At 44.7% G+C, this 22,461-nt stretch overlaps 1 protein-coding gene across 1 annotated transcript in view; it reads right to left on the bottom strand.

Annotated features, from left to right (window-relative positions):
* Positions 1-242: 242 nt before the first annotated feature.
* SELENOK (selenoprotein K) overlaps positions 243-22,461 on the bottom strand; it is a 37,187-nt gene continuing 14,968 nt past the window's right edge. The window contains exons 2-5 of the mRNA XM_086939138.1: positions 17,541-17,631; positions 16,243-16,329; positions 3,693-3,785; positions 243-860 (exon numbers count right to left, since the gene is read on the bottom strand). Of these exons, the coding sequence (XP_086795264.1) occupies positions 3,698-3,785; positions 16,243-16,329; positions 17,541-17,631 (266 nt within the window). The 3' untranslated portion in view covers positions 243-860; positions 3,693-3,697. The remainder of the gene's footprint in view (positions 861-3,692; positions 3,786-16,242; positions 16,330-17,540; positions 17,632-22,461) is intronic.

Raw genomic sequence — 22,461 nt, 5'->3', positions numbered from 1 at the left:
TCTGACCTTTATTTTGCCTCTTTCTGCGCGTTTCTGACCTTAATTTAGCCTCTTTCTGCGCGTTTCGGACCTTTATTCTGCTTGTTTCTGCTTGTTCCCGACTTGTGTTTTCCCTCTTTCTGCTAGTCTCTGCTTGTTTCTTGCATCCACAGCGCCCAGATACCTCAAGGGATGACATTGCTGCGCTATACAAATGCTGATTGATTGAACTATTCGCTTCAGAAAGAAGACAGGAGTCAACATCACAGTCAAAATATTTGCTAATAATTTTAGACATAGTAAAATGTACACAAACTATACAAAAATGCTTCAAGATGCAGTCCAGCCAAGCTAGATACATCATTTTACCAGACAGAACCTACAATCATGAATATGAAACAAAGATCAGCCTAAAACTGAAAGTATTCCAATCTTCCTCTTCCCTCGATTTTGGGTGGTTTGGAGCAAAGCTCCTAATGAAAGATCATTATTGCTGCTCACCTGTTCTGCGGCCATGTAGCCAAGAGTGAAGCAGGCTCCAAGATGAACACACAATTTTAGTTATGTATTTCAACAGTACCGGTGTATCAGTCTATTGTGCAAAGTCAACAGGTTTTGTCAGCCTGAAGGACCTTCGGTTGAACTGCCAATGGACAAGTAAACATTTACAATTTTACATTTGCTTTTCTATTACACTGGATCCTAAAACAAAGGAATTCCCAGTACAATGTCATTAACTGTTAAATAACAGAGCAATTTCGGTTTAGACATGCACATTTGCTACGTCGGTGTTTGGGCCTTCCTCTTCATTCTTGTAAATTGTTCAGCCTTGCGTGCAAATGTACAAATCCAGCTGCCTGTTTCAAAGAACAGGCATTTACCTAGACAAACAAAATATTGAATGTATTAGTGTAAGTTGATCAAGACTTTATGACTAATACAAAACCGAAAACGGTTTAAACCAATTTTATTAGTAAAATAAACTAATACTTTATTTTACAGAATCAAAGCACCCATATATAAATTCTAAGAAGCACTGCAACAATGAGTCCGAACCCTGAGCCAAAGGAAAGGAACGAATCTTATCTGCAATGTGATATTGTGCTGCAAAATCAAGTACTCAAAAGTGTCAGTCACGAAGTGCACCCCCAGACTCTTCATACAGGACGTTCAGCCCTGAAACTAATAATAACTTCATAACTGCCTTCCAACTACATGGCATAACGTACAATGATGCATATACAGAGTGGTATGTTTAACAAATATATGGTTAAAATAAAAATTAAAACACCATAATACAACTGACTGACACGTTGTTCCATCACCATCACTTTAGCTAAGCAGACTACACCCAACACTTTTGACTTTCTGTGAGAACTGATGAGAGAGTTATTATAATGGATGTTAGGCTTTTCCAACCCTGGTTAACAGAGCTGTACAAAAAAATACTCTCCTAGAAAATAACTTTTATGACTTATTAATGTAAGAAATGCCTTTTAAATTTTACCCTGGAACCCAATTTGCAGGTTATTTGCCTAAAGTGATCCAAGTATCTCTAGAGAATAGTCCTGCTTCCACCAGATTTGTAGGTTGTTTGGTCCATCAGGAGCAAGGATGAACTTATATTTATGCATAAACTAAAATAGTTCATTTTCAATGTCAAGCACAGGTGTGCCCCCACACATTCAGCCTTCTGAAGGCACCCACTGGCTTTGATGAAGTAATACATCCTCACTCGCTCCTTATTTGGAGATCAGTGCATGCAGATAGGGCCAATCATGGAGGATTCACTAGAGTGAGTAACCTGTATTTACTCAGATGTCCATGGTCTCCACTTCCAGACTCTTGGGACGGTGTTATGAAGGAAGCATGAGTAGTACACCCACCAAAGAAGCCAAATATATTCTTTAAGAGATGGGAGATAGGAGATATTGAAGCAGGCCCATCAAAGCACTGCAGCAGAGGCAAACTCTCTCTTCTGTAGGCAAACCTAACAATTTGAAGGAGCCGACGGCACAAATAGATCCAAGCAGTGAGGGGGGGGGGGGGGGGGGGGGGGGCTTGTTCAAGGCAAATAAATAAGATGTGAGACTCTATGACTATTTTCATAGCTCCTAGCTTTTGTTCCTAAAAGTCTGGGGTGAGGTAATATCGTAATAAAGTGACGGGAGAGTGACTCTAGATGTTTTACTGGCCTGTGGCAAGAAGAGAAGAAAAGACTTAGTGGACGCTACTTTATTCTCTGGCCGCTGTCAAGTGGTTCGAGAATTTACAACAATTATCGAATGTCACTAATGCTAGCAACAAGGGTCTCAAAACCATGCCCTTTAAACAGTGGGTGGAAATGAACATTATGTTATGTACATGAGAAGAGAATATTGCCCACTCTAAGAAAAACACCTTGTTTAAATAGAAATAAGTATTTGATGCTGAATAAAGTGGATGGTGCAGTATTTGGGAAAGTGAATTATGCAGGACAATTGGAATCTGGATTAACTAGGTGAAGATAGTGTTCAGCCAGGTCATGTGCCCTCTCACTCTCCTTTTTAACAAAAAGGCCACAATCAGATTAGACCAGTTCACACCAGCTTCTAACATCACTGACATAGAGCTCTGAAATGCTTGCAATTCCTCCACTGGGTCAAAATTGTGAAAACTTCTCATCTGGGAAACGCTAAAATGAGTCTTAAAAAAGTTTTTGCATTGCTGAGGGGAAATGTAGAAAATTGAGACACACATTTTACCAGATTTGCACAGCTACATACAGGAAGGAGCTCACAGCCCAGTCAAGGCACTGGGAATACAGATGGTTAACTGTACTGTACTGGCTATTAGCGGATTACTGGAAAAGGCACATTTAGTATCTAAATTAGGGCTTTAAAGGCATTTTACTTAAAAAACTAGATGTTCTGCTAGTATTGATGCTGTCATCTAGTATAAGCAGTAATAGTTGTAACAAACCAATTAATAGAACAGGCACTAGCAGTAGTCCAAGTGTTAACACTGCTAGTATTGGTAATCCTATTTCAACAATCTCTAGCATTGTTAACATTGGTACGAATGCTGCTACTTCTACTGACAGCAGTACAACAACTGCTGGTCCTTGCTACTAGGACGGTTGCTATTACTTCAGTAGCAACACACTAATAGTACTACTTGTTCCAATGCTATTGTTGATACTACCAATAGTAGAAGGCAAATTGAAGGAACAAGGCTTTGGTGGCAAAATATACTATTTAAGGTAAGGATTAATGGTGGAAAATAATCTACTGTTGTGATTCTGCTTCATTATAGTATAATGACTAGAATAAAACCTCAGGAGGGTGAAATGTTTTCGGATACCATTGCAGCCTACTTCACTTACATAGGAGGACCATAGAAAGACATTAATTCGATTAAGTCTACGTTATCCATAGTTTGTTCCTTTGTACTGCTAAATAATCAACAGTTTGAGCTTGAAAAGTAAGCACAGTTCAGTACTTAATTCCTCTCCCTCTACTGAGATTTGGAAATTTCTATTAGCGGGAATGTTTCAGTAATGTAAACAACTGTGTAATGGCCAAGGGCTGTACACGAAAAACGGTCAAGTCCCTACCAACATTGAATCAAATGAAGGCTGTAAAAGTGAAAAGATACACAAGCTGAAGACTCAATAAATCCTTAAATCAATTAGAATATAACCGGTATAGTGAATGGTATACATTTATAAATACCTTCCTCATCCACCTCCAGCCATTGGTGGGGCAGAAGGACCTCCACCCATGTGATTAATTCGACCCATCCTGCGGCGTGGATATCCAGGTGGCCTGCAACAAGTGACCAAGATGTACATAAGTTAAGAATGCACTTATTTGATGAATTAAGAATGCACCCAAGATGTAGGTGTAAACCCTTTAGTAAACCCAACTCTCATTTTGGTTTAATTTAAGGCAATACCCTGCCTCATAAAAAAGAAAAAAACATAAGCCATGAAGTGAACATGTGATTGTCAGAATAGCGAGGCTCCTATTTAGTCTTTACCAAGCTGCATAGGAGGGACACATAATTATCTATGCAGTGCTAATTCTGGGCCACGTGCTGAAAACTTAATTACTCTAACAAATGGCATTTTACACAGGAAACTGAAAGTTCTGCACCACAGACATACAAAAGCCATTTGAAAACTCAAATGAAATGTACTTAACTATCTCATCTATCATTCAAAAAAAAGATGTTCTGAGTCCATCAGTGTCTTGATTTGGGAAGATCGTTAAACAGTGCTGTCCAATATTTTCTATTAAAGAAACCTAATTTCTGACCAAAGAAAAGTATCATGAACAACCCAAATATATCACTTTTAACAATATTGGCCACACCACTTCATAAGGCAGTACAGCCATAAAAATGTTTTTATCAATATGATAGCCAACACATGGATCTTAAACAGGCACACAGTGCAAGAAGAGGTCTTTAGTGAGGAGTTGCTTTAAGCCCTGGTATGGAATAACATCAGACAGAACAGTATTCGTGCCACTTGCAGCACTACCTGCACTGCATTCCTGTTATGCGCCTAATTTGCGACTGCTTTCTGTATGGTTTTAGTTACCTTACTCAAGGGCAATTTCTGGTTCTGTTTACCATTGCCTGTGCTGAATTTATTAAGCTTTCTAGATCTGCTGCGCCGTTCCAGGCTGGACTCCTCCTGTCACCACCTTCTGGTCCCCTGCTGTGCTCCCCAGACAGAGTATGGACCTCACATTCCTCTCCACCTGCCTACTTCTTGTAACTATATGGGTAGTTGAGTAGACTGCCCACCAACAGAATTACATGACCTGTTTATGCCAACCATTCGACATCACCTCTTTCGAGGCCTGGAAGAGCCGGCCATCTTAAACTGGTGATCTGTGCCCAAGAATGTTCTTGTGCAAGATCACTGCTAAAGCCTGGAGCTACGAAACAAAAAGACTGAGAATACATTTGTTGGTCGCAGTGTTACCAGTAATTTGCTCTCTTTACCTGTGCCTAAACTTAGGCTAGTCAATGTGTGCTTTGTACTTGTCTGAATCAAGGGTTGTTTCTGGCTGATTTCCGCCTATAGTTGCTTTCCATCCAGTTGGTATTTTACTCCCAGTGCTGCCCCTCCCTGGACAGTCACCAGTTCCTTGTCCCGTCCTCGGTCTACTCACTACCTGCCCTCGAGAATTAACCATAAGTTAATTGCAACAGCACCTACACAACTACTCATGTGATCTTCAATGTCAACCCTCTTAATCTCTCCTGCCATGCGGTCCCAGTGAAAGACCGAGAGATTAAGGAATTCTTCACTTTTTAGGTCTGCTAAGGGCCTTGGGCTCAAACCTCTTCTCCTTGTATATCCCCTGCAGAAGAGTACGATCTCACAGAAGGCACATGCCCCACTCTCATTCCATACAGTTGTATCAGATGATAAACAACAGAGTACAGTTAAATCAACTGCCTTCGGGTAAGCTTGATATTTGCTATTGCTGAAGAGCAGTAAAGCATAAACTAATCTCTGCCTCTTAAAATGTGTTTCTACCAGTGGTTGCACCAATGCAACTCTGATGTGGACCCCAAAGAATCTCAATTATGTGTTGGTAGTGGAAAACTACATCTTCCAGTGAGTTGCAGCTACAACACACAACGGTGGACTCTATAAAGCTTACTTGACCAGTAGGTCTTGAAAACTACTTTCTCCGCAGAATCTTACAAATTGGTAGATTAGAAAAGCTGTGTCGGATACAGAATCAAGTCCATAGAGCCTTAATTAACCTGTTGCTTTGGAAAGCTGCATCTTCCAGAGGGTTTACACCTTCGCTCCCAACTACGCCCCAAGAAACGAAAGCTCTTGCCAGCCTTCCACCTGAACAACTCCTTCTCTCCCTTGAGCACTATGCTGACTCCATACATCTTAACAGTTCCGGTCTCTCCTCAACTATTAAGCAACCCACTTTACTATCTCAATTGGCCCTTTAAATAAATCAGGTTTGTTTTCCACATCTTGGAAGTTCTAAGATAAGCCTGGCCACTATCCCCAATCCCGCCTCCCTCTCTTCTATGTAGCCCTCCCAGTCATGAGCCCCTCATGAGCCCCTCACGAGCCCATCACGAGCCCAGCACTCCACAACCAACAGCTAGCTAAGCTGAATCCTAAACAATGCACAATCTTGGAAGAACTGTCTAAATATCTATAACTTTATCTCAGACGCCAATCCAGACATTTTATTCAATACTAAAACGAGGCTCTGAGATGAGGCTGCATCACACGGTCATCCAACACCATCTCTCCATACAGTGCCCCAAGAAGACTGGGGGAAAGCTAGTCATTCATGAGTATCTTAACAACCATGAGCTTTCAAGACTTTGCCAACTACATGTGAATAGCAACTCATCTTATGTGCAGATACAAGCAGGCAATCACATGCCAATGCTTTTACCCATTACCTCTTCCCACATTAACATTACCAACAACAATCTCTCTATTCTGGGCAACCTAGACCTCTGGTTTGAGCTACCACATCCAAGACCCAAACAAGATAGATCCTTTCTGTGGAACCCAGAGGCTCTCACCATCTCTATAACTGTCTTCGGGCCAACACAGTCAGTTGGACATATCCATGGCATATTCTTCTCCCCATAAGTACTCATTGCAGGGACAGGGAATCTTCCCATCATCTGGAGTAACACCACTTCATCTCCTTCAACGTACACCCACCACAAGTACCACTACAATAAGAAAAACAGATAAGACATTCCACAGACCCTGGAACAAAGTCATCAACACTGCGCTTGACTCTTACCTAGCCCCCTCAACGCACAACATAAGAGAAATAATTCTATCATAGGCTATCCAAAGGCTTTGATAGAGTAATAACTGGCAAGACCTTTTCGCTCCCTAATAGAAACAGATCAAAATAAGTAATAAAACTATCCAAATTATTACAAAAGGTCCACCAAGAAAGCCAAAAGACTACTGTCCCAGTAGATCTCCAAGGCAAAATACTTATTTAATGAGTTATAAAGGCTCCTTTCATAATCTTGTAATCCAGAATATATTGCTATAAAAATCCTGTGGACCCTTCTGCGACTCTCTCGCGCACCATCCACCTAGAAACGCCACATCTGAAGCACATCATTCACCAATGCTAATATTTAGAACAAAAAGAACAAGAGGAGATCTGCCAGCATACAGAATAACCCAGCTATCTTTAAGCAACTCTCCGTCACCCAATTCAAAGGAACTGCTCCAAGGAAGCAGTCTGGCTAGCAGGTCCCTAGGACCTATGCATCACGAAATGCAATATTCCAGAAAGAATCATAATCAGCAACTTGCTAATCTCCAACATGTTTCCCAAAGACGTTAAACCCTCTAATAAAACACCGATCATAAAGAAGAACGGTGAGCTAGTAGACCGAGCTAGCTACTGACTAATGGGCGGTCTGCAGAATTGACAGAGTTAGCTGTACTCCGGTCTCCAACTTCCTGGCCCAAAACAACCTACTCCAAGACCACCAAACTGGTTTTTGGGGACAGTAACCAAATGTCCCCAGATCTGCTTTTGGGATGGCAAAACAACCACAGCCAATTGACACAGAGCAGCCATCCAGCTACATTTGGGCAGAACGCCATTGATACAGTCGCAACTACTGAAATCTTTGAATTAGGGAGCTCTCCTAAAGTGGATCTCTTCTGACCTATCTGATGAAGCATCACCCAAATTCTTCTGTGCTTTCCAGCTGCTTTCTACCCATACTCCGGTGTTTCTCAAGTTTCCATCTTCTCTGTACTCCTTTCAGCAACTACGTTAGCCTGCTACTGAACATCATCAAATACTTCATCTTAACCAGATAAAACTGCACCAATGACTCATAAGTTGTGTTAGAAATGGGGGTCTCTAGTTGGCAGAGGTAGGTATCTTTGACCAAATAGGGACTCTTGCTTCTAGTCAGGGTAAGAGGGAAACACACTGTAGATAACCCCTGCTCACCCCCTTGGTAGCTTGGCATGAGCATAAATGCTTATCCCCAAGGCAATGTGTAAAGTATTTTGCACCAACACCCACAGTAACACAGTGAAACACCATAAATGGACACCACACAGGTTGTTATAAAAATAAAGATGTCTTTATCTAAATTCTACAAGACCAAAACGACAAAAATTCCAACATACACGTTTAATCTTTTCTTGTAAGTGTCCTCTTGTAGGTTGTGTACTTCACAGATGTGACCAAATGTGAACTGGTAGTGGTAGTAGTCTCTTTAGGCACATAGAATGTAAGGAAAACACCAGTCCCCAACATACGGCACTTGTAGGGACTGTATTCTTTAGGGTAATCCAACAACTTCACAATTTAGTTCCTGGGCACCCGTTATCGGTGTGCGGTGCCTCTCCTAGCCTTCAAATGGCTTTGCCACCTAAAACTGCTGACACTGCGGTAAACACTGCAAAATAATGCCCCCAAATGTATTCAACGGAGGAGGGAGGTGTAGCTCAGGCCCCGGGGCAGCCGATCCCGTTCTGCTCTTACACGACAGTCAGCAGTCCCCTTCGAGCCGCAACCCGTCTCCAGTGCAGCGACACACACTGCGACTCTGGACTTCGATCCGAATCTTACCTGTGGGTTGCGGTTCCTCTTCTTCTGGTGAGTGGTCCCGGTCGGCAGCAGCTGATCAGCGCGGAGGAGCCCCGGTTACCAGGCAATTTTCCTAACCTCTCCGGCTGTGACGTGGCTCCTTCTTTGGCGATCCCAGCCTCGGGCAGTCAACTCGAGCAGTGGCGGTGGAAGCAGGCACACAGCACTTGTGTAGATCGTGGGCCGGCAGCGGTGAAAGCAGGTAGGCAGCACGTTTGTAGATCTCGGGCCACCGGCGGTGAAAGCAAGCACGCAGCACTTTGTAGATTTTGGGCCAGCGGTGGTGAAAGCAGGCACGCAGAGGGTTGCAGCTTCCTCTTGGATTCCTCACAGTCACAAGCTGGGTGCTAGACCATGCACTCAGCAACATAGAGGCGATCACGCGCAAAGCCCTCCTCAGCAACACAGGCTCCACGCAGGACACAAGCTGGGTGCAAGCACACGCACACAGCGGCGAGAAGACATTCTTGGGAAACTTTTTTTACCCCTACGTTTCTGTAACATGAGGCCAGCTCTTCTCAGGCACTTGGAGACGCTTCCTTCAGCACACAGCAAAGTCATTTTCAAGCAGGGGAGACACAGCACACAGCAAAGTCCCTTGTCCTCTCCTCAGCAGAACAGCAAACTGCAGGCCAGCCCCAGACACAAAGAAAGGTCAGTTCTCCTCATTCTCTTCAGCTATCCTAATTGCCAGTCCAAACCAGTTCTGGGTGCACTCGGCCAGTGCACAACTTCTTCCTCTATGAAGGTGGGCCAGGGTCTTCAGGTGCACCGCAGGAGTTGGAGCCAGTCTTTTGTGGAAGGCAGGCACAGCCCTAGTCAGGGACAGATACTACTCCTCCCACCACTCCAAATGCAGATTGGCCTATTCAGCTCTGGCTGACTCACACAGACTCCTGGAACCACCCCAGCCCCTGTCACTCCAAAGCCACACACCCAATCCACAACCAGGCAGAGGCACACAGAAAGGTTGAACAAGAAAATAGCCACTTTCTAAAAGCGCTTTTTTCAAACACTGAATTTAAAAACCATCCTTGCTAAAAAAAAATAGATGTGTTACTAAATTCTGAGTTCAGGGATACCAGTCTTCAATTTTCTATCTCACTCCTATGGGAAGATATGCAGGTATAATGTTACACAGCATTTCCCATTCTGTCCTATGAGCAAGATAGCCTTTCAATAGTGAAAAACGAAATTGGCAGTATTTCGCTATCAGGACATGGTACACACATCTGTACATGTCCTACCTTTCACATACACTGCACCCTGCCCAGTGGGGTACCTTGGGCCTGCTATAGGGGTGCCCTATGTGCACAGAAAGGGAAGGGTATGGCCTGGCAAGTGGGTGCACTTGCCAGGGCGACATGTCAGTTAACAAATTGCGTGAAGGCACTGCGGTGGCAGGCCTGAGACCTCTTTTTAGGGCTACTCATGTGGGTGGCACAATCAGTGCTGCAGGCCCACTAGGAGCATTTGATTTATCAGCCCTGACCTACTAGTAAATCAAATATGCCAATCAGGGAGAACGAATCATATTCACAATTTACACAGGGAGCACTTGAACTTTGACACTGATCAGCAGTGGCCAAGTGCCCAAAGCATCTAATCCAGCAAAAACAAAATCCAGCATAGCATCAAAAACACAGGAGGTAGAGGCACAAACATCAGGGGAAACCACGCCAAGGAAACCAGGTCTAACAAGTTGGAAAACCCAACAGATCTAAACACCTCTGGCATGGAGCGCAGGCTATGAGCCATAGACCAATGGATGTGGATCAATCATCTGAAACTCAACTCAGCCAAAACAGGAATCTAGACTTGTAAAAAAATGAGGGGACTGTCAGCCTATGTCCATCTTGCCCAAGGAACTTGGCCATTCCCCAACATCATCATGTGGAGTAAGAAATTTAGGAGCAAACATGTATTTCAACTTCTCACTTGCTTCTCAAGGGAACCAAATTACCAGAAGCACATTCTTCACCATGAAACAATCAGACTCATTTTCCCTTACTTCGTTTTTCACAGAAGGTCCCAGAGTTCCTCACAGTGCTGTTGCATCAGGACTAGCTAAAAAGACTTAAAACAGGAGCAACACTCCAACTACTGCAGGGATGTGGAATTCTTATAGTCCGACGCCGAGGACATATTGTTTGGGGTCAAGGCCAACAAGTTTTCATGTGTATTTTTACCTTGGGACAAGCTGGCCCAACACCCTGCAGCACAATCCATTTGGCTGCCAGTTTGCAGTACCACATTATAGATCAGTGTAGGGCACTGTCTGCAGTTAAGGTAATATTTGTTGCCATATGTTAATGCTGTTCAAACTTGTATTTATGATTCAATAATTGAATGCCTTTATGATTAGGGTGAGCTCACTAAGTAAACATTGTAAGCTTTGACTGCACTAGTGACAGGGGTCACATTAAAAAACTGTGTACACACGTTTTCGAAGTTTAGCAAAATTAGGCTATGTATAAAGCTCCCAAATTTGCAGAAGCTTGAAAGCAAGAGTGATGATTATTTGCTTTCAAAATAAAATGCACACAATTGATGGACGGAATGCAGAACAAATCAAAACATTCACCCCCAGTCAAGAGATCTGGGTTAAAGCCATTGTTCATTTGCTCACCATGCCAACCCAGTTTAGACCCAGCCATATGCAAATCAGTCTTGACCCTGTGCCTCAAGGTAACAGTCCAGCCTGAACTTCCAAGCTAGGTCTTCCCTGGACCGGAAACATGCATCTTGGGTTGCATATGGCTGTCAGGATGCTTGTTTACATTCCAGGGAGAACCTGGCTTTGCAGTTCGGGCTGGACTTTTCCCATGAGGCAGAGGGTCTAGAGTGATTTGCATATGGCTAGGAATAAAATGGGGTGGCATGGTGAGCAAAAGAACCATAGTTTTAACCAAGATCTTTTGACTGGGGTTGAATGTTTGATTAGCTCTGCATTCCATCCATAATCTGCGCGCCTTTTGCTTTCTCAGTCTAAGTGCACCAGGTTTGGCAGACATAGGTCCCTGGCTCACTGTGTCACTGGATTCAAGCTAGGCTGGCTGAGGGGTGATGCCCCGAAACCGGTCCCAGGAAGCTAATTTCCGGTCCCGGGAGGACCTGGCTTGGCAGGCTGGACTGTTCCCATGAGGCACAGGGTCAAAACTGATTTGCATATGGCTGGGTCTAAACTGGGGTGGCATTGTGAATAAAAGAAAGATGGATTTAACCCAGATATCTTGACTGGGGGTGAATGTTTGATTTGCTCTGCATTCCGTCCATCATCTGCATGTCTTTTGCTTCAAAATAAAATCTTCATTAAAAAATGAAAGCGGGAAAACAAACATTTTGCTAAACTACTGTAAAATTTCAGGTACCATTTCTTTGCAGTATCATTTAGTAACATGTGTTGATACATGCTATTATTTCCCAAAAATATTCATAATGGTAAATCAGTATAACCAGTTTCACTAAGATTACAGGAAACAAAAATGAACAGGCATTGGCAAAGCCAGTAGGTCTGAAATTGGAGGTCAGCTTTTTAGTTTTGTCAATGTGTGACTTGTTTTGACATGGTTTTTGTAAAACCTTATTGGTGTGGAACTGCTGGGCCCTCGTCATTATAACAAACATTAGCAAAAGCAAAAATAGTTTTTGGTCTCAAAAAGCACTCAGTGCCACAGTAGTTACTGGCACTGAGCAAAACTACTTTGTGTACCGAAATGCTCCATGTGAAAGAGCAGAGTACTGTCGCTCACAGTAAAGCCGGCCGATACACAGAGAGAAAGAGACAGAATTGTAATAAATGCAAAAGGTCATGTCAACGCCAGACCAAATTATGGGACCAATTATTAAAGAAAGACTCAAAAGTGCACCCATGTATGTATGTATATATATATATATATGTGATCAAGGGCAGTCCCTGCCCGAAACGCGTCATGCCTACCTGAACTGCTGACAAAATGGATAATAAAAGTTCGCTGTGACACTCTGCAAGTCGCGTGGTGGTCCGTTACTTCTGTGGTCTCAACTGGGAACAGAAATTGCTCCATATATATATATATATATATATATATACATATATATATATATATATATATATATATATATATATATATATATATATATATATATATATATACATATACACACACACACACACATACAGCTATTCGGCTTTCATGAATTCCCAAGAATTTACAGAAGTAGGACAAGAAATAGTACTCCTAGAAAATATTTGTAAACTGCATTTTAGCATGAGCAAATATGCATGTGTAGATTTGCTCATGCGAAAATCTAATCTGAATGTTTGCACGTTCACTTTCACTCCAACCACTTTTTCCCAACTCTGGAAGAAGTTTTAGGTCTGCCATTGCCTGGAGTAAATTTCCAATATTTCTCAGTATGGTAAAAAATTAAAGAGTTGTTGAAAACCCTTAAAACATGCAAGTTAGTAGGTTTGCACAGACTCAAAGGGGCATTGTAACCCTGGAACTATTGCTTACCACTACCTTCAGCCCCCGTATGTAGATCTGCGGAAACATGGCAACTTAAGGGATTGCAAGTATTCAGAGCCAATATCAGAGCTCTTATATAATGATACGAGTAGATTTATGAAGCAGCCTGCCCCATGGGCAAGTAGATATTTTATTAAAATTCGCACCTCTGTACGGACTTTATAAAAGGAAACTTTTGAGCAATCATAAAGATGTGCGACTTTGTTGGAGAATTAACATATGTTGTCCAAAGAACATGGCATTGCTCTTGTACAGTGCTCATGAAAAGGCCACTGATTTGGATTGAAGTACTCTGTGAACAGGGGCAGCTATTCTCAATTTCAACTAATTTTGCATAAAGGAATTGGAAGAAACGATTCATCATAGTGCCGTTTTGCGAGTCCTTAATAGCGATTCATAAGGAATCGCTATTAAGGACTTGCAAAACTCCCCATTCATTCCTATGGGCCTACAGGCCCATAGGAATGAATGGGGAGTTATTCCTTATTTGCGATTAGCAATTTGCTAATCGCAAATAAGGATGCGATTTCAAGGGTGCCAGGGGTGTCCAAAGGACACCCTGTAGCACCCCTAAAACGCAAATGTACACAGGTGTTGCGCACACACATGTCCAAAGGACATGTGTGTGTGTAACATGCAACTGAGAAAAATGCACTAAAGTGTTTTTTTATATTTTTTCGCAATTTACCACGAAGTCAGACTTCGTGGTAAATAGCGGCCAAATATTGCGAATTCGCAATTTAAAATTGGTTAATGAATTGCATTTAAGGAGTCTCAAATAGAGATTCCTTAAATACAATTTCTTCGCAAATATGCGATTTCGCAAATAGCGATTTTTGCATTTGGGATGATGAATCCCAAATGCAAAAATTGCGCTCGCAAAGGGCCAGATTTGCAGAATTCTTAGCCGAATTTTAGTTGATGAATCTACATGTTGGCCTTAAATAGTGAACATCAAAAGAAATGCAACTTGGAAGAAATCTGAAAATCACCAACTATATTGGCACATATATGTAAACTGGTATACAAATATTTCCTGGCTATAATGCCGATCCTGGGTGGTAGTGACACACTGAGTGAACCCTAGGTAACGCTATTTTTCACAGCTGGCTAGGGCCTACCACAGAATGATGCTATTCCACACAGGTGCGGCAGATAAGATTTCAGATTCATGACTTTGCACAACAGCCAACCATAATTAATGTTTTTTTCCTTCAGGCAGACAGATTCAGCTGTGTGGTCGTTTACAAATTTCCGCAAGAAATTCCACCTCAGGATACCTTTACCATCTCTCTATTAGGACCAAAAAGTATATTAAAGGAGGTAAAGTGCAGGGTCGCCCTTCTACAACTGGGGTTCATGGAGGTTCAGCAGCCTGACATTTTGCTATGATCGCTTTTTACGTCATTCTTTTCTGAAAACTGCATTTTTTTAATTAATAGAAAAAAGGGGAACTGAGTTTTCACAATGCTAGCAAAGCAAACCTGCACATGTGTGTCACTCTCAGTGCAATTTACAGTTTCAGTTGTTTATGATTTATCAAAAATTAGAGCTGAAGGTGTCTTATTAGGCTTTCAGAATTAAATCACATTCTGCCTAACACAACAGTCAAATGTTGTCTTTTTATGCCCCACTTCACTGGACTCGTGCAATTTTGTAGAAATCACGTTCTCTTTAGACTCAAGTAACAAATAAGACAGGCTGGAGTGTATCCTCAAATAATAAGGTTCTTGGTGGCCATCAATGTCTCAGCTCTGTTCACACCTCATCCCCTTCTCAAAGCGGTACAGATGTTTGTTGGTTTATAGTGCGAACGATGTACTTAGAAAGGCCACAAAAGTAAAAATAGTATACAGGTAGATCAAATAAATACTAGACTGGTTTCACAGATTTTTGAAAGAGGAGACATACATCAGCCTACATGTAATGTGGCTCTACCCATCCTAAAGGGTGTGTTCGTAAAATGTGCATTCTAGCAGTAAATGTTTTACGACAGTTTAGCAAATTTTAGAAGTAATAATTATTCATGCTGCAGAAACTGTAACAGTAAAAAAATACATCCATTATTATGTTCATTAAGAAGAAAACGGAGCTCATACTGAAATTAATATTTTACTTATATTGTTTTATGCTGTTTAAATAAGAGTTTACTGTCACTCAACTCAAAAGTACGCAATTTAGTCATATATGGCGGGGTGAAATGCTGAGTTGGCCTGGATCTGAACGGTTAAACTTCAGATCACACAGCTATCTGCAAAAGCGTGTAACCTGCTAAGCCAAAAAACGTAAAAAGTGATATGTGGAATGCCTGAACTTATCTCAGCCTTCACCAGTTCATTGTTTTGGTGCCACTATGCCACTCAGGACAGAGGGTAGCCATATGCAACCAAACATGGTCTGGCTACTTTGGAATAGCCAAATTCAAACTGCTAGGCCAAGTCCCCTATGGGTGGGAAGACAAGAATTCCAGACTAGTTAGGTCTTGTTGGACCATGTCAGTGAAGTGCAGATTAAATCCTATGGTACAGTGAGTACGGTATCCACTTCTGAGCATACCCTTCGCACTTAGGACCTCAAAAAAGGTGATGGTGGTATACTTGAATTAATCAATCCATGCAATCCATTTTTTCTTTTTAATTATTGAGCAATCTTGCCCCCTTAACATGGAAATGTGGTGTGTAAATTGTCAGAATACATTTTATAGTACACACTCTGTATTGAAAAGTATTCCCCACTGTTGACAAATAAAAATTTAGGTAAGACCTTATAAAATGTGTCAGTCACTCATTTTAACATCCGATTACAATGACCATTTAAACAGTAGTCATTTCCGCATTATATAATGGACTCAAATCTAATGTATATTCAGACGGGTGAACTCAAGAAAATATTCCAAAAGCTGCCAGTGTGGAATGACTTTTCTATTAATGAGGTTATTAAACTGCACTGAGGGGAGGTCTTTTTTTAATTAAAAAAACTATGACATATTTCAGCATATTTTGTCAAAACAAACTGAATGAACGTGTATGACACCAATTACTTTAACGTTCTAATTTTTCCATCATGCAGAACAAATATCATAGCTGGAAAGATTCACTCAGCATTAGAGAATAATAATATACCCTCTTCCATCATCTGGTCTTGAACTTGATGAAGACGAGATGCATCCCCTCCTCCTTGAGACATCAGGCTGAATCATGCTCTGAAAGCTAAAACCACCAGCCAGACAAACATAAGTTTAATTTTTATGAGATGTATATCCAAATTCACACAAGAGTCTATGGAATAATTCTGATGGGTTATGGCATTGAAAAATACCAACAAAACACATTATTTTATCATAAACTGGATACGTATTTTTTTTATTTCCACTGAAACATTTGACATTACAATTAGGCGTATGGAAACCCAGACTTTTCAGGTAAAGCAAATGTTCCTATATGTAAACTGAAACAGGAAAACAAACGAGACTACAGCACATATCGATAAAGACCATATTATGTTCAAGGTAGGTCTTTTGTTATTTCTAAACTATGGAGCCACTTCACAGAGTGATTAAGCAGACTTCTCGCTCCAAACCAAGAATGGGAATAATGGGCTAAAATGTGCAGATCGCTTGTCAGGAAGAGAACAATGGACATGGTCACATCTGTTGATATAACTTCATACCTAAGGAGTAATGTTTGTTATCCCTGAATTAGATTAAATACTCGCATGCTTTCATTTTCAAGCCAGGTTTAGTTACAAACAAAAAACTCAAGTTTATGGTTTACCTTCAATCCATCACGTGCATTAATTCCTACTGAAACGTTACAGTTCTAGGCACGTATAGCCTCACATTCACACTAGACATGCAGAAGCATTCTCTAGACATACACCACTAGAAACCATTGCTCTCTCAACTTCTCTCATCCCCCATTACAAACAGTGCTTACTTGGCACTACTCACCTTCAATCTTAAATTCGCTGGATCGGTTATGCCTAATTTTAAGTGTGGGAATTTGCATCCCTGAAACTCACCAAGCCAATTTAAACAATCATCCTTTAAGTTTAGCAGTCACACACATATAAATCACTCTTTAAATGAGTTGCAGGAGAGCAGAACGTGATCCTTTTGGCATCAGCTAGAGTGGATATCTACAGCCCTGTTGAATCTAATGGGTATCATTACTAAATCAAGACACCGAAGAAGAAAACTGGTGCTTCAGAATACCAAGGAAAACCTATTCCTGCAACTTCCTTTTGTAATGGCTCCCAGTGCAAGACTGACCGGTCAAGCATTTAAAACAGACAAGTTCAAGCCACTGAAAGAGCAGAAGTTACAGAAGCAGTACTTTGGTGGCTACATTTGGGAGAAACGTTAAGATGAGCAGACCATAAGCTTTTTAGTGAGAAACACAAACTTGAAAAATGTACTCACAACATAGCCACAAAGTCAGCCATTCCCCAAAATAAGTCTGTGATGAACGACAATCTCCATGGCGATCGGCTTTGGCCATCCAATACTTGTCCTGTAGAAAAATGAAAAACAAGGAGCAATTTAAAAATTAAAAGGTGACAGGTGTATATTGAATATGAATATTCTTAAATACAAAGCAGCAAACGAAAAATAATGGCTCTAAATAAGTGCCTTTCTAAAGTAAAGTAAATGCAGTCATTCACAGAAACGAAGCCTTCTCTGCCAACATCCGTGAACTTGGACTTTCCAGCAGGGGACGGAAGGACACCAGTTTCTATAATTTGTTTCTGATCACTGTTTTAGGCTCTTATTTCAACTACTGGCAGAAGTGCACCATTTACCAGGCTGTTCTTAAAAGAACACACTCAATGTGTTTTAGCTAAGCTTGATGGCTTTCAGGTCACCGCAACCCATCCCTTAGTAGTTGCCTTAATAACAAAGGGTCTACTCTTCTGTAGATTTAAAAACATGAATCATAACGAAGCATGAATGTGCTAGCTTGAAAACAAGAAAGTTAAACAAAGAAAAACATAGGAACCAGTGCCATTACACGATCACGTTTTCATGTCTGCATTTTTAGCCTACTCTTTGGTTAGCTTTTTAAGGCTTCTAAAAAAGCACAGATACATTCAATTTATGCATCCCGTTTTATTTAGAATTAATATAGCCAGCAATCCAGGCAGAGCATGATTGCACATTAAAAAGAGCAATTCATCTGCACATGCATAGTTGTTTTTAAAATCATGAGTGGCTGGTTGGTGTGGCTATCCTATAACGCACAATCTTTTGTTTCTTTCCAAACAAACAGGTGTTTAGATGCTTTTCAAAGTGCCAATAGGTTTTATTTGGAGGTATGTTTATCTAGCTGAGCTATTCCATTCCCCATGGCAATGCTAAAGGCAGCTTTGCCTTCTTTCCTCCATAAGTAGTGGCAGAAAGTACCAAAGATGCTGTGAGGTTGTGGGACACCCCCGCGCCGCACGGCCACCAGCTGCTGCGTGTGCCCCTTGCCTGCCCTCTGCCTCGCTGCTGCCTCGTTTGCCGGCTGCCGCCGCTGCGAGTGTTTTTTCCCTTGTTTTGACGGTTTTTTGTGCTTGCCTTGTTTAACTTTGTGTAACTCTCTTTTTCCCCGCTTTTTGCGTGAATTTGTGCCTGTTTTTGCATTTTTTACGTGTTTGCTCTCCTTCCTTGTTGTCCGCCTACCGCGCCGCCCCCCGCCCTCCCTTCCCGCCACCGCCGCTTGTCCCAGCCCCTTTTGTCTTCTGTAACCCTCCCCGCTCCCGCCTCCCAGCTGCCCCGCCCACCCGCGCACTTGGCCTTAAATGGCGACCGTGCGACGCAGGTGAGTGTGACCCACTTGTGGGACACCCCCGCGCCGCACGGCCACCAGCTGCTGCGTGTGCCCCTTGCCTGCCCTCTGCCTCGCTGCTGCCTCGTTTGCCGGCTGCCACCGCTGCGAGTGTTTTTTCCCTTGTTTTGACGGTTTTTTGTGCTTGCCTTGTTTAACTTTGTGTAACTCTCTTTTTCCCCGCTTTTTGCGTGAATTTGTGCCTGTTTTTGCATTTTTTACGTGTTTGCTCTCCTTCCTTGTTGTCCGCCTACCGCGCCGCCCCCCGCCCTCCCTTCCCGCCACCGCCGCTTGTCCCCGCCCCTTTTGTCTTCTGTAACCCTCCCCGCTCCCGCCTCCCAGCTGCCCCGCCCACCCGCGCACTTCGCCTTAAATGGCGACCGTGCGAACGCGCAGCGGTCACGCGCAGCGGGCGCGCCGATAGGGCGCCGAAGGCGCGCCAAAGGTAAGCCCGTCTGCGCCCGTCCGCGACCGGATCGCGACCAGCGCCAGGACCCCTGGACCTCGAAGATCTCGACCTACCCGCCTGACGTACTCAGCCGCCACCCTCATCGCTCTCAACACCGGCCGACTCCCAGAATGCCACCAAGCCACTCCAAGACGCACCCACGGACCGTTCAGCTGCCACGCCTGCAAGTTCTCCTGCATCCGGACCAGCCCCGCACCAGCACCCGCCAAGTCGAACTCCAGCAGCACCCACCTCAAGTGCATCCTGCTCAACACCCGCTCCGTCCACAGACACGCCATCGAACTCTGGAACCTTCTAGACGCCACAGCCCCTGACGTTGCCTTCCTCACGGAGACCTGGATGAACGCCTCTTCAGCTCCCGACATCGCCATCGCTATCCCAGAGGGCTACAAGATCGTCCGGAGGGACCGAAACGCCAACCAGATGGGAGGAGGCATCGCCATCATCCACAGGAACACCATCCGTCTCACGACCAGCACCGACAACACCCTGACCAGCGCCGAACACCTGCATTTCCAGATCCACACCAACCCGAACACCACCCTCAGAGGCACCCTGATCTACCGACCCCCTGGACCACGCATGCAATTCAGCGAGGACATCGCCGACTTCGTCAGCCCGCATGCCCTCCCCTCCGCTGACTACATCCTCCTGGGAGACCTCAACTTCCATCTGGAGAACAACAACGACCACAACACCAGCACCCTGCTCGACAACCTCGCCAACCTGGGACTCAAGCAACTGGTGTCCACCCCCACCCACCTCGCCGGACACACACTCGACGCCGTCTTCTCATCCAGCACAGACATCAACTTCAGCCACGCCACAGAGCTTCAATGGACGGACCACAGCTGCGTCCACTTCACCTTCAAGAGAACGACGACCCACCAACACCAGCAACACACCGCCCGCAGAAGCTGGAACAAGATCACAGCAGACCAGCTCGCCACCTCCCTGAGCCAACACCCTCCTGCCAGCTCAGCGAACCCCAGCCAGGCCGCCGATAACATCACGAAGTGGATCAGCAACTGCGCGGACGAACTCGCCCCGCTGAGGACCCCGCCTAGCAGACCCGGCAGCAAGAAGGCCCCATGGTTCACCGACGAACTCAAGAGCTCCAGGAAGAACTGCCGAGCCTTCGAGAAAGTCTGGAAAAGGGAACCAACACCGGACAACAGGACCTCCTACAAACTTGCCACCCGGAAACACCACCAGCTGATCAATGCCGCCAAGAGAACAGCATTCAAGGACCGGTTGGACAACAACGCACACAACAGCAAGGAACTCTTCAACATCGTGAAAGAGCTTTCCAACCCCAGCGCAGGAAACAACGACATCACCCCATCGCAAGACCTCTGCAACTCCCTCGCCTCATACTTCCACAACAAGATCACGGACATACACAGCAGTTTCAACAACCAACCAACGCACACCACGACCGACCAGCCACCCCCCCCCACCACCACCCTCCACGCCTGGACCCCGATCAGCACCGAAGACACCATCCGCACGATGAACTCCATCCACTCCGGATCACCAACCGACCCCTGCCCTCACCACGTCTTCAACAAGGCCGACGCTGTCATCGCACCCCACCTGCGAGACATCATCAACACATCCTTCGACACCGCCATCTTCCCTGAAAGCTGGAAACACGCCGAACTCAGCGCTCTACTCAAGAAACCAACAGCGGACCCCACCGACCTTAAGAATTACCGCCCCATCTCGCTTCTCCCGTTTCCAGCCAAAGTCATCGAGAAGACCGTCAACAAGCAGATGGCCGCCTTCCTCGAGACGAACGGATCCCTCGACCCCTCACAGTCCGGCTTCCGAGCCAAACACAGCACCGAGACCGCCCTCATCGCCGCCACCGATGACATCCGAGCCCTGATGGACAACGGAGAAACAGCGGCCCTCATCCTCCTAGACCTCTCCGCGGCATTCGACACGGTCTGCCACCGCACCCTAATACGGCGCCTCAGCAACATTGGAATCCAGGACAAGGCGCTGGAATGGATCATCTCCTTCCTCGACGGAAGAACACAGCGAGTCCGCCTACCACCGTACAAGTCAGAGGCCTCCGAAGTCATCTGCGGCGTCCCCCAAGGATCATCCCTGAGCCCCACCCTCTTCAACGTCTACATGAGCCCCCTCGCGGCCATCGTACGCAAACACCACCTCAGCATCATCTCCTACGCCGACGACATCCAGCTGATCCTCTCCCTGACCAACGACCCCGCCGCCGCCAGAGCCAACCTGCACGAAGGGATGAAAGAGGTAGCCGAGTGGATGACGACCAGCCGCCTGAAACTGAACTCGGACAAGACGGAGGTCCTCATCCTGGGCTCCTCACCCTCCGCCTGGGACGACTCCTGGTGGCCTCCCGCCCTGGGCACCGCACCCAAACCGACAGACCATGCACGAAACCTGGGCTTCATCCTGGACTCCTCCCTCTCCATGACCAGGCAAGTCAACAGCGTCTCCTCGGCGTGCTTCAACATCCTACGCATGCTACGGAAGATCTTCTGGTGGATCCCCACAGAGACCAGGAAGACCGTCACCCAGGCCCTCGTCACCAGCCGACTGGACTACGGCAACGCCCTCTACGCCGGGACCACCGCCAAGCTCCAGAAGAGACTCCAGCGGATCCAAAACGCCTCAGCCAGACTCATCCTCGACATCCCACGATCCAGCCACATCTCCGGACATCTGAGAGACCTTCACTGGCTCCCCATCAACAAGAGAATCACCTTCCGCCTCCTCACCCACGCACACAAAGCCCTACACGACCAAGGCCCGAGCTACCTCAACAGCCGAGTCAACTTCTACGCTCCCAAACGCCACCTCCGATCAGCCAACCACGCCCTCGCCGCCGTCCCCCGCATCCGAAGAGCGACTACAGGAGGAAGGTCCTTCTCCTACCTGGCCGCCAAGACCTGGAACTCCCTCCCGTCCGACCTGCGCCTGACCCAAGACCACCTCTCCTTCAGGAAGAAGCTGAAGACCTGGCTGTTCGAGCAGTAGCGGCACCCCCCCCCCAGCGCCTTGAGACCCTACGGGTATGT

The sequence above is a fragment of the Lissotriton vulgaris genome, chromosome 9 (genome assembly GCF_964263255.1).
Source record: "Lissotriton vulgaris chromosome 9, aLisVul1.2, whole genome shotgun sequence".
Lineage (NCBI taxonomy): Eukaryota > Metazoa > Chordata > Amphibia > Caudata > Salamandridae > Lissotriton > Lissotriton vulgaris.
Note: the sequence above shows the minus strand (reverse complement) of the source record. Positions and strands in the feature narration are given on the sequence as shown.